Here is a 12,661-nt window from a genome sequence, read left to right on the forward strand (position 1 = left end):
GTGGCTCACGCTTGTAATCCCAGCACTTTGGGAGGCCGAGGCGGGCGGATCACGAGGTCAGGAGATCGAGACCACGGTGAAACCCCGTCTCTACTAAAAATACAAAAAAAAAAATTAGCCGGGCGTGGTGGCGGGCGCCTGTAGTCCCAGCTACTGGGAGAGGCTGAGGCAGGAGAATGGCATGAACCCGGGAGGCGGAGCTTGCAGTGAGCCGAGATCGCGCCACTGCACTCCAGCCTGGGTGACAGCAAGACTCTGTCTCAAAAAAAAAAAAAAAAAATACAAAATTAGCCGGGTGTAGTGGCACATGCCTGTCATCCCAGCTACTCAGGAGGCTGAGGCAGGAGAATTTCTTGAACCTGGGAGGCAGAGGTTGCAGTGAGCTGAGATCGTGCCATTGCACTCCAGCCTGGGCAATGAGAGCAAAACCCTGCCTCAAAAAATAAAAAATAAAGAAAGAAAGAAGTAAATAAATAAAAATAAAAATAAATACAATAAATAAAGAGATTTTCAATACCTACAGTAAAAGGTCAAGGAAAGCTGAGCCTGAGGATAATCATCAGAGTAGCCGGAGCTCCAATAAGGTTAAACTCTCAAGCAAGGCAGTGTGCCTAAGCCAAAGGCCAGGCCCTTGTTGAGAAATAATGGGACCATGACAAATGGGAGGGGATATCTGGTTAATGCCCTTAAAGAATCTGAAATCCCAGGTACTGCTGAACCCTCTGAACCTGCAGAAATGATCTTCCATCCAGCACTCCTCTCCTCCTTTTAGACACTGCAGAGGCTTGTCCCTGGCAGGACTGCAGGATTTCTCCTTCCCCTCAGAATCTGCTCTTACCCCTCTCCTGGCCACTAGACTTATATAGGGTTAACTCACCACATAACCCAGTGGGGGACATATTGGGCCTAATAAAGGAGGAAAAGGACTATACACCAAAAAAGCTGCAAGAACTAGCCAAGCAGGTGGTGGCAGGAGCTGGGAGAGTAGCAAACAACTGGATTCTGAGGGTGCCTAATCAAGAGGACCAAGTTGTAAGATTGGGCCAGATATGGTGGCTCATGCAATAATCTCAACACTTTTAAGAGACTGAGGCAGGAGGATCACTTGAGGATAGGAAATGGAGACCAGCTTGGTCAACATAGTGAGATCCTGTCTCTACAAAAAATAAAAATAAAAAAATTAGCAGGGTGTGTTGGCACATGCCTGTAGTCCCAGCTACTTGGTAGGCTGAGGTGGGAGGATTGCTTGAGCCCAGAAGTCTAAGGCTGCCGTGAGCCATGATCATACCACTGCACTCCAGCCTGGGTGACAGTGCAAGACCCTGTTTCAAAAAAAAAAAAAAAAAAAAAAAAAAAAATTCCAAGATTAGATAAGGGAGAGTATTGAATTTTTTTTTTTTTTTTTTTTTTTGAGATGAGGTCTCACTCTGTTGCCCAGGCTGGAGTGCAGTGATGTGACCTTAGCTCACTGCAACCTCCGCCTTCCGGGTGCAAGCGATTCTCCTGCCTCAGCCTCCTGAGTAGCTGGGACTACAGGTGCATGCCACCACGCCCAGCTAATTTTTGTATTTTTAGTAGAGACAGGGTTTCACCATGTCAGCCAGGCTGGTCTCGAACTCCTGACCTCAAATGATCCACCCTCCTTGGTCTCCCAAAGTGCTAGGATTATAGGCATGAGCCACCACGCCTTGCCTAACTTATTATTATCATTATTTTTTTAAATTTTGAGATGGAATCTCACTCTTGTTGCCCAGGCTGGAGTGCAATCGCGTGATCTCAGCTCACTGCAACTCTGTCTCCTGGGTTCAAGTGATTCTCCTGCCTCAGCCTCCCAAGTAGCTGGAATTACATGAGCCTGCCACAATGCACAGCTAATTTTTTTTTTTTTTTTTGTATTTTTAGTAGAGACGGGATTTCACCATGTCGGCCAGGCTGGTCTTGAACTTCTGACCTCAGGTAATCCACCCGCCTCAGCCTCCCAAAGTGCTGGGATTATAGGCGTGAGCCACCACACTCAGCTTGGCCTAACTTACTATTTTTTTTGAGACGTGGTTTCTCTATGTTGCCAAGGATGGATTCAACCTCCTGGGCTGAACCGATCCTCCTACCTTAGCCTCCTAAGTAACTGGGACCATAGACCTGTGCCTCCACACCTGCTTTGTAAGCTTACACCTTATAAGAACCCAAAGAGACAGACACCATCATTATCCTCATTTTACTAATTGGAAACTTTGACTGGTTGGGTTCTCTGGGAAGCTGACTCAAGAGGGAGTTTAAAGCAACGTTTATTCACTAAATTTAGACGTTGATTAGACTCAATATGGACTAACTTCAGTACGTGAATCATTAGAAGACCCCTTGCAGAAAGATCAAAATCTACAGATTTCACTCAAAGAACATACTTTTATTAATTCCAGTCAAGGGCCACTGACCATGTTATGGCTTTTTAGCAATACTGTGTATTAACACATTTAAAGAGGGTCCTTCAGAAGGGCACCACAGGCTTCAGGGTGGCTAGACATAGGGAAGCTGGGCTGGTGATTCGGGGTCTCCTTGGCCATGGGCTGGGTTCCAAGGATATGTCGGGGGAGAAAAGTCTATGAGCTGTATCTTAGGAAAACTCTTCTAGGGTAAAGAGGTAGTTGGACTTTATTTAGGTTATTTTATTTATTTATTTATTTATTTGAGACAGGGTCTCACTCTGTCACCCAGGCTGAAGTGCAGTGGTACGATTATTTTCTTTTTTCCTTTTTTTTGAGAACAGGCTCGCTATCGTTGCCCAGGCTGGAGTGTAGTGGCGCGATCTCGGCTCACTGCAACCTCCACCTCCCAGGTTCACGCACTTCTCTGCCTCAGCCTCCCGAGTAGCTGGGAATACATGCGCCTGCCACCACGTCTGACTAATTTTTGTATTTTTAATAGAAACGGGGTTTCACCGTCTTGGCCAAGTTGGTTTTGAACTCCTGACCTCGTGATCCACCTGCCTCGGCCTCCCAAAGTGCTGGGGTTACAGGAAAGAGCCACTGCACCCGGTCCAGATTATTATTATTATTATTTTTGAGAAAGAGTCACGTCTGTTGCCAGGCTGCAGTGCAGTGGTACGACTTCGTCTCACTGCAGCCTCCGCCTTAGGGTTCAAGTGATTCTCCTGCCTCAGCGTCCCAAGTAGCTGGGATTACAGGAACGCGCCACTATGCTTGGCTAATTTTTGCATTTTTAGTAGAGACAGGGTTTTACCACGTTGGTCAGGCTGGTCTCGATCTCCTGACCTTGTGATCCGCCTGCCTCGGCCTCCCAAAGTGCTGGGATTACAGGTGTGAGCCACTGTGCCCGGCCTAATTTTTGTATTTTTAGTATAGATGGGGTTTCGCCACGTTGGCCAGGCTGGTCTTGAACTCCTGCCCTCAGGTGATCCGCCCTCTTCCGCTTCCCAAAGTGCTGGGATTACATGTGTGAGCCACCACGCCCGGCCCCTACCTTATATTCCTAATCACTAAAGGAAATAACTTCTGGAGCTGACCTTTTTATCAGCTGACCTCAAACTTAAGTATAAAAGTGAACTTATTTCCTATATACACCAGTTGCCCAAAACCTTCTTCTCTCCTCTTGTATTTCATTTTTTTGATGAAGGGCTCACCTGCCACTAGCTTCCTAAGCTAGAATCTGAACATCAATAGGTATCTGGGAGCACTCCTTCCCTTACCCCTATCCCAAATCCTGGGGATTCTACCTTCCAAATTATCCAGAGTCCATCCACTTCTTTCCATTCCCACAGCTTCGTCCTTAGTTCAGGACACACCATCATCTCTTGCCAAGAAGACAACAACAATCCAAGCGATCTCCCTGCCCTTAGTCCATTCGCCATACTGCGGTCAGAGTAATCTTTGAAAAACACAAATCAGGCTGGGCGCAGTGGCTCATGCCTATAATCCCTGCACTTTGGGAGGCCAAGGCGGGCGGATCATCGGAGGTCAGGAGTTTGAGACCAGCCTGGCCAACATGGTGAAACCCCGTCTCTACTCAAAATACAAAAATTAGCCGGGCGTGGTGAAGGGCGTCTGTAATCTCATCTATTCCGGAGGCTGAGGCTGGAGAATCGCTTGAACCCGGGCGGCAGAGGTTGCAGTGAGCCAAGATCGCGCCATTGCACTCCAGCCTGGGCGACAAGAACGAAACTCCGTCTCAAAAAAAAAAAAAAAAAATTAGCCGGGCGTGGTGACAGGAGCCTGTAATCCCAGCTACTCAGGAGGCTGAGGCAGGAGAATCGCTTGAACCTGGGAGGCGGAGTTGCAGTGAGCCGATACTAAGACGTTGCACTCCAGGCTGGGCAACAAGAGCTACTCCGTCTCCAAAACAAACAAACAAACAAAAAAACACCACCACAAAACAGGCTAGGCACCGTAGCTCACGCCTGTAATCCCAGCACTTTGGGAGGCCAAGGCAGGAGGATCCCTTGGGCCCAGGAGTTCGAGACCAGCCTGGGCAATATAGGGAGGCCCCGTCTCTACTAAAACACAAAACCACACACAAATCAAATCATGTGGCTCTTCAGTTTAAAATCTTTCAATACTCAAGTTCAAACTCCCTAACTCAGCTTACTTATTAGGCTCTGAGTGATGCAGTCGCCGTGTCCTCCTCCAACCTCGTCTCTCGCCTATCCCCACCCACAATCCCTGCTCTGGCCGTAACTAACTTCAGTTCTCCGAACCTAACTTTATTATCGCCGGGCCATTTTGCCTACGCTGTTCTCTGCGTGCAACACTCTACTCTCCTTTTGGGTAATTCAGATGCATTCTCCAGGTCCCAGCTCAGCTGTCACTCGCACAGCCCCGGTCGGCAGGCTCCAGCCCCCAACCGGTGTCCATCGCGTGGTCCAGGCGACTTACGTCTTCCAGGCCGTCGGCCCCTTAAGTACACGCCATCAGTGTTGGACAGCTGAAAATAGGTAGACACGTGAGCCCTCTCAGAGAGAACCTGGATCCTTGCGGCTCCAGCCCCCGATAGGTAGAGAGCCCACCAAACTTCGGCTCCGTAGCAGAGACATAGCCAAGGACTTCAGGGCAGTCGCGGGGAAAGCTACCACCATTCTCCGCCGGGAACCAGCGAGGGGGGAAAGCCCCGCCTCTCACGCTGCGTCGGGGGTGGGGCAGGGCGGGGCACCCGGCGCCCTGCGAACGGCGTGTGGCGAGCAGGGGGCGGGGCCAGGGGCGGAGCGGAGCGCGCATGCGCGGTCGCCTTTGTGTGGGTCGAGCAGCGGCGGCGGCGGCGGCAGTGGCGGTCCCACTGGCAGGCGGGCAAGAGGGGAGTCCGGGCGGCGGCCGGCGTGGGAGCCGCGGGACCACCATGGTAAAGAAGCGGAAAGGCCGCGTCGTGATCGACTCGGACACAGAGGACAGCGGCAGCGACGAGAACCTGGATCAGGTGAGGGCAGGCCGCGGAGGCGCGGGCCGGCGGAGCCAGAGGGCTGTCGGGGCCGCGGGAGCCGGAGCCGGCCGGGCCTGGAGCCTTCCTACCAGAGCGCCCAGCTCGCCCCGTGTCCTGGGCACCACTACAGCCCCTTTCCCGTCTTCCCGGAGTGTGCGGGGCCTTGGAGACCGGCCCGGGCCTGGAGACGGAGCCCCGAGGACTTGGCGCCTTGGGCGGGGAGGCGGGGCAGGTACCGGGCTGATGGGCCTCGGGCTCGGGGGTAGCGAAAGGGGCCGCGATCTTCCGGGGCCAGATCGGGGCGGCGGGCTGTAGTCCAGGAGATCCGGGCTGGGAGAGATAGGAAGTATCGCCCGCCAACCTGGGAGGCTGGGAGGTTTTGGAGGAGGTGCAACGGTGCGCGTCGGGCAGTCGGGGGCGAAGGCTAAGAAGATCCGGACTCTGGAAGATGGAAGTTTTTCGGACAAGGGGTGTGGACAGAGTGGAAGGACACTCGTAAATGTTCCTAGGAGCCTCTGCCATGCTTGCCAAGGATGACTTAGCTGTGGGCACAAGTTTATTTGGCGACTAGGGTCGTTTGTGTTTGAGAAGGGCCCCTGTTGGGGTGTCAGACCCAAAAAAACACTCTTGGGTGGAGGAAAGAGGGCAGATACTGGAAGTAATAGTGAACTATGTAGGGCGACATGGAGGGACTGTGCACAGCCCAGGCCTCCTCTTGGCCCTTTCATGCAGCATCCCAGAATTCTTTCTTACTTGAAGACTGCAGGAAGCACTGAAAGTAACTTTTGGCCTCAGTGTCTTGGGGTTGAATTGTTGATATACTGTAGAAAACATTGTAGGGAGGAATCTGCTCTTTGTAGCAGTGCTCTAGTGATACCAGGAGATACAAAGATGGTCTCCCTTATGTTTAATGAGCAAACGATGTAAAGAAAGAATTTGCAAGAGATAGTAGCTTTTAAGTAGAAAGAGTACTGAACTTGGAGTCTGAAAATTTGAATTCTGGGCTGGGCTTATGCTATTTTCTAGCTATATATCTTTGGCCTTAAATGTAAAATGACGATGTAACATCAGCCTTGTGTATCAAATTGGTTTATTGTAAAGATCAAGTGTTTGTAAAAATTGGTGGCAGCGCAAGCGTTTGCTAATTGTAAAGTTTTTCTATAAATGGCTTCTTGGGGGTCTTTTATATGAAGCCAGAGGTCTCAGTTTGAAAGTATTAGGGGCTGGGCGCGGTGGCTCACGCCTGTAGTCCCAGCACTTTGGGAAGCCAAGGCGGGCGGATCATCTGAGGTCGGGAGTTCGAGACCAGCCTGACCAACATGGAGAAACCCCGTCTCTACTAAAAATACAAAATTAGCGGGGCGTGGTGGCACATGCCTGTAATCCCAGCTACTTGGGAGGCTGAGGCAGGAGAAGTCTTGAACCCGGGAGGCGGAGGTTGCGGTGAGCCTGGGCAACAAGAGGGAAACTCCATCGCAACAAAAAAAAGAAAGAAAGAAAGAAAGAAAAAGAAAGTGTTAAGGCATAAAAGGGAGGACTTTTTATCTATTTATTTATTTATTTATTTATTTTTTTTTTTTTGAGACGGAGTCTCGCACTGTCGCCCAGGCTGGAGTTCAGTGGTGCGATCTCGGCTTCATTGCAAGCTCCGCCAAGGGGAGGACTTTTAAGAAGAGGACTGGGGAGGTGCTGTAGAAAGAAGACTGCTTTGAAAATGGTGGTAGGGAGGTGGAGAAGTAATGGGGCCCGTGTAGGACTATCTAAGGAAGAGAAACTTTGTTTTGGGGTAGGAATTGAAAATGTTCTCATTGAAAGGCTCGTGAAGTTTACAAAAATATCAAAAGTATAATTTTGACTGTAAAAGTTTGGTAGATAATTTTAGACTGGCAATTAGAAGGAGTAGAATCTATTTTTTTCTATCTTTTCATCTACAAATGTGAATGTTTCAGATAATAACAACATTGGCTACCGTTTATATAGTGCCTAGGGTAGGCACTTTAATTGTTTTATTTACATTGTCAAGTTTTCACATTATGGTAAATTTGGAATTTTTCCTCTACTTCACATAAAGAAAATGGAGGTTGAAAAAGTTAAATAATTCACAACTAGTAAGTGGTAGCATTGGGATTTGAACCCAAATCTGCATGAGTACAAAGCCTATACTGTTTCCACCATACCACCTCAATCTGTTAGTTTTAAATTTTTTTCATACTGCAAAATGATAATGTTTCACAGTCATTTTTCATGGTGCTAGAATTCGTGTTTATAAAGTACACTGAATAGTTTAGAGGAAATTGGTACATACATTAAAAGGATTATTTGGGGGGATTTCTTGGTAAAGCACTCTCAAGACATCTGTTCAAATGATGAATGAACTGAACTGCAAATTATTGCCCTTAGTAGTTTCCCACAGAATTCTGATGAATAAAATAAGTTGAGTGCTTCCTTTCGTGGTACAGATATTTCACCCGATCCACAAAAAGCTTTTTCAAAGTGGGAACTGGAGAGAATTGCCACTTTATTTATTTATTTATTTACTTACTTATTTTTGAGACGGAATCTTGTTCTATTGCCCGGGCTGGAGTTCAGTGGCACAATCTCAACTCACTGCAACCTCCGCCTCCTGGGTTCAAGCGATTCTCCTGCTTCAGTCTCCCATGTAGCTGGGATTACAGGTGCCTGCCACCACTCCTGGCTAATTTTTTTGTATTTTTAGTGGAGACAGGGTTTCTCCATGTTGGCCGGGCTGGTCTCGAACTTCTGACCTCCAGTGATCTGCCCACCTCGGCCTCCCAAAGTGCTGGGATTACAGGCATGAGCCACCGTGCTTGGCCAGAATTGCAACCTTAAATCCAATTCTAAATATCTATTTGTAAAAGGAAATTAACATAAAATGTGTAAGTAATACCTAATACATTTTAACAACAAATTTAACTTCCTCCGCTTCAGCTTCTCATTTGCATTCTTGTTATCAGATGGGAACTAGATCAAAATTCCCTTTCCCTGCACATCCTAACAGGGGTACTGATGCCTTCTGTTTGTCTGTTCAGCACTATGCCAGACTCTCAGAAGAATCAAAGAGGAAGATCTCTGCCCTCTAGACATTTTCACGAAAGACCTTTAGCACAAGTTCACAGTCAGTCCTGCTTGGGGGTCTTTAGGAATCCTAATGCATTCTGGATCTTTCCTGCCCCAAATACCTTGTGCTGCTCCATCTGGTTCTGAGTCTTCACTGGGGGTATAACATTAGACTTGCTGTCTAGTGTATGGTACTTGTGGAAGGAACAAACCATGACAGATCACCGAGTATCTAGTGTGGATTGGAATGCAGTTAGTAAGGAGGCCTTTTGTCCCTGGGTTTTTCGGGAATCTGAGCCATTATGTCAAAAATTTTACCTCCAATTTATTCCTTACTGAAGGTGAGATAGATGGGCCTTCTAGGCTGGTTTTTCCTGGTGGTAGGGGCAGACCTCTGTGTCAGAAGCCACCTGGGTTGCTTATTTAAAATGTAGGTTGGGACTTAGAGGGTGCAGCAGTTCCCATCCTAGACCTACTGAATCAGACTCTCGGGATAGAGATCTGGACTCTGCATTTGTAACAGGTATAGCTCAAGTAATTATGATTCATGTTAGCGATTAAGATCACTGCCTATATGCAAGTTAATCTTTTTAGTAACACACTGTAAGTATTTAGAAGAGAAATAGCTTCCTGTCTCTGCCATAGTACTTCCAAGTTAAGAGTACATGTATAGGCTGGGCATGGTGGCTCATGTCCTGTAATCTCAGCACTTTGGGAGGCCAAAGTGGGAGGATCACTTGAGCCCAGGTGTTTGAGATCAGCGTAGGCAACAAAGTGAGACCTCATCTGTACAAAGACTTTAAAAATTGGCCAGGTGCATTGGCTCACGCCTGTAATCCCAGCACTTTGGAAGGCCGAGGCGGGCGGATCACCTGAGGTCGGGAGTTTGAGACCAGCCTGACCAACATGGATAAATCTCGTCTCTACTAAAAATACAAAATTAGCTGGGCGTGGTGGTGCTTGCCTGTAATCCCAGTTACTCAGGAGGCTGAGGCAGGAGAATCACTTGAACCCAGGAGGTGGAGGCTGTGGTGAGCCGAGATTGTGCCATTGCACTCCAGCCTGGGCAACAAGAGTGAAACTCTGTATCAAAAAAAAAAAAAATTAAAAATCAGCTGGGCATGGTGGCATGCCTGTAGTCTCAGCTACTTGGGAGTCTGGGGTGGGAGGATTGCTTGAGCCTGGGAGGTTGAAGTTGCAGTTACCTGTGGTCCCACCATTTCTCTCTAGCCCAGGTAACAGAATGAGACCCTGTCTCAAAAAAAAAAAAAAAAAGGCACTTGTATAACTAAAAGAACTTGACAGGGAGGTTTTAAGATGGCAAAACTACTGGTTCTTTTTTTTTTTTTTTTTTTTTTTTTTTTTTAGACAGGGTTTCACTCCTGTTGCGCAGGCTGGAGTGCAGTGGCACAATTACAGCTCACTGCTGTAGCGTTGACCTCCCTAGCTCAGTCATCCTTCCACCTCAGCCTCTCAAGTGGCTGGGACTACAGGTGTGCACCACTGCACCCAGCTAATTTTTAAAACCATTTGTAGAGATGGGGGTCCCACTACATTGCCTAGGCTAGTCTCGAACTCCTGGGCTTAGGTGATTCTCAAGCTTCAGCCTCCCAAAGTGCTGGAATTACAGCTGTGAGCTGCCACATCAGGCCTTATTTATTTGTTTGTTTGTTTATTTATTTTTGAGATGGAGTCTCACTCTATCGCCCAGGCTGGAGTGCAGTAGCACAATCTTAACTCACTGCAGCTTCCACCTCCCGGGTTCAAGCAATTCTCCTGCCTTAGCCTCCTGAGTAGCTGAGATTACAGGCGCCTGCCGCCACACCTGGCTAATTTTTTGTATTTTCAGTAGAGACGGGGTTTCACCATGTTGGCCAGACTGGTCTCTAATTCCTGGCCTCAGGTGATCCAGCACCTGGCCTTATTTTAACCTTTGAAAGTTTTTAAAACTAAGACCTAGTTTGAGAGTTTGAAAGCTTTTCTTTTAGCGTTTGACCTGATAGTCACTCTGTCCATATTTTGACCACACCCTTTCTTCAACATTTTTAAATTTCAAGATACTTGCTGTTGGTGCCTATTGGGAAATAATAATTTGAGGCAAACCTCTGGGCTCTATGTCATCTCTCTTTATGGAATAATATTTATGCAGTAAGTCCTATAAAATGAAAAGCATTCAAGATAATAAAAGAACCAGAGTTCTCAATTCAAATCAGTACAACTCAGTATTTATAAAAATTTTACTCTGCTTTTCTAAAAAACTAAAAATTGAGCTATGTGCACACTGGGATGCTTTATTTTATAGGCTTCTTATTTAAAATGGAGATTATATTGTTATGTCCTGTTTTTCTCTGTTTATCTAACTTGAAGTAGCAATAATTAAATTTGTTTTGGAGAGAATAGGCCCCCTAAGTATTTTCTTTTTTCCTTTTTTTGAGACGGAGTCTCGCTCTGTCACCCAGGCTGGAGTGCAGTGGCGCAATCTTGGCTCCTGCAGCCTCTGCCTCCCAGGTTCAAGCAATTCTCTGCCTCATCCTCCTGAGTAGCTTGGATTACAGGTGCATGCCATCACGTCCAGCTAATTTTTGTATTTTTAGTAGAGACGGGGTTTCACCATCTTGGCCAGGCTGGTCTTGAACTCATGACCTCGTGATCCACCCTCCTCGGCCTCCCAAAGTGTTGGGATTACAGGCGTGAACCATCGCGCCCGGCCAGCCCCGTAAGTATTTTCTAGGAGCTGTTTTCAGATACTACATGTAAAGAATATTATTATTATAAAGTATACTTCTATAAACCTTCCCCATAAATCTTAAGAAATTTAAAAGTTGTGCTTCTTGTTAATGTAGTGTTTTCCACATTAATCAGAGGCAAATTTTGAAGTGTAGAATGAGTTTGTGAGAAGTGTCAGTGTTAATTTGTGAAAACTTTAATTTGTGTCATGTTGCATCTAGCTTGATGTAATTCGCTTGTTAATTTCACTCTTTTCAAAGAGCGAGTCCCATGGGAGCTCCCTCCCCACCCAACCCCTGCCCAAGATGGAGACTTTTTTTTTTTTTGAGACGGAGTCTGGCTCTGTCGCCCAGGCTGGAGTGCAGTGGCGCAATCTCGGCTCACTGCAAGCTCCGCCTCCCGGGTTCACGCCATTCTCCTGCCTCAGCCTCTCCCAGTAGCTGGGACTACAGGCGCCCGCCACCACGCCCAGCTAATTTTTTTTTTGCATTTTTAGTAGAGACGGGGTTTCACCGTGGTCTCGATCTCCTGACCTCGTGATCCGCCTGCCTCGGCCTCCCAAAGTGCTGGGATTACAAGCATGAGCCACCGCGCCCGGCCAAGATGGAGTCTTGCACTGTCACCCGGGCTGGAGAACAATGGCGCGCTATCAGCTCACTGCAGCCTCCACTTTTAGGTTCAAGTGATTCTCCTGCCTCAGCCTCCGGAGTAGCTGGGATGACAGGCATGCAACGCGCCACCACTTCCGGCTAATTTTACATTTTTATTAGAGATGGGGTTTCTCCATGTTGGTCAGTCTGGTCTCAAACTCCCGACCTCAGGTGATCCGCCCACCTCAGCCTCCCAAAGTGCTAGGATTACAGGGGTGAGCCAACACGCCCAGCCCTGGGAGCTTTAACAGTGAGGCTTTTAGGAAAAATACAAAACTGATCTTCAGACACAGGTCATATTGGTGTATTTATTTTTATTTATTTATTTTTTGAGATGGAGTCTCACTCTGTTGCCCAGGCTGGAGTGTAGTGGGACGATCTCAGCTCACTGCCACCTCTGCTTCCCGGGTTCGAGTGATTCTCCTGCCTCAGCTTCCCAAGTAGCTGGGATTACAGACATGCACCACCATGCCTGACTAATTTTTGTATTTTTGGTAGAGATGGGGTTTCACCATGTTGGCCAGGCTGGTCTCAAACTCCTGACCTCAAGTGATCTGCCCGCCTTGTCTTCCCAAGAGTGCTGGGATTTCAGGCCTGAGCCACCGCATCCAGCCTGATTGTTCATCATTCAACAGATGTTATTAGACAGTGTTAGACACTAGAGCTATTGGGTGAACAAAATGGAAGCAGTTTCCACCTTCAAGGAGTGTAAAGTGGAATGAGAGAGAGATGAGGTGGAGAGATTGCTCAGAGAGAGTAATTTCCTTACAATTGCACTACAG

General features: G+C 47.6%; 1 protein-coding gene across 5 annotated transcripts in view; it reads left to right on the forward strand.

The window, feature by feature from the left end:
• Nucleotides 1-12,661, forward strand: part of RTF1 (RTF1 homolog, Paf1/RNA polymerase II complex component) — an 87,772-nt gene that overhangs the window by 11,039 nt on the left and 64,072 nt on the right. The window contains exon 1 of one of the 5 annotated variants that reach the window (XM_055278759.2): nucleotides 5,198-5,421. The exons of 2 other annotated variants lie outside the window; for them this stretch is intronic. In XM_055278759.2, coding sequence (XP_055134734.1) covers nucleotides 5,224-5,421 — 198 coding nt within the window. In that variant the 5' untranslated portion in view covers nucleotides 5,198-5,223. Of the gene's footprint in view, nucleotides 1-5,197; nucleotides 5,422-11,200; nucleotides 11,219-12,661 lie in introns of those variants that run through there. 2 more of the 5 variants (XM_063639103.1, XM_063639105.1) reach the window with 2 other exon arrangements.

The sequence above is a fragment of the Symphalangus syndactylus genome, chromosome 5 (assembly GCF_028878055.3).
Source record: "Symphalangus syndactylus isolate Jambi chromosome 5, NHGRI_mSymSyn1-v2.1_pri, whole genome shotgun sequence".
Lineage (NCBI taxonomy): Eukaryota > Metazoa > Chordata > Mammalia > Primates > Hylobatidae > Symphalangus > Symphalangus syndactylus.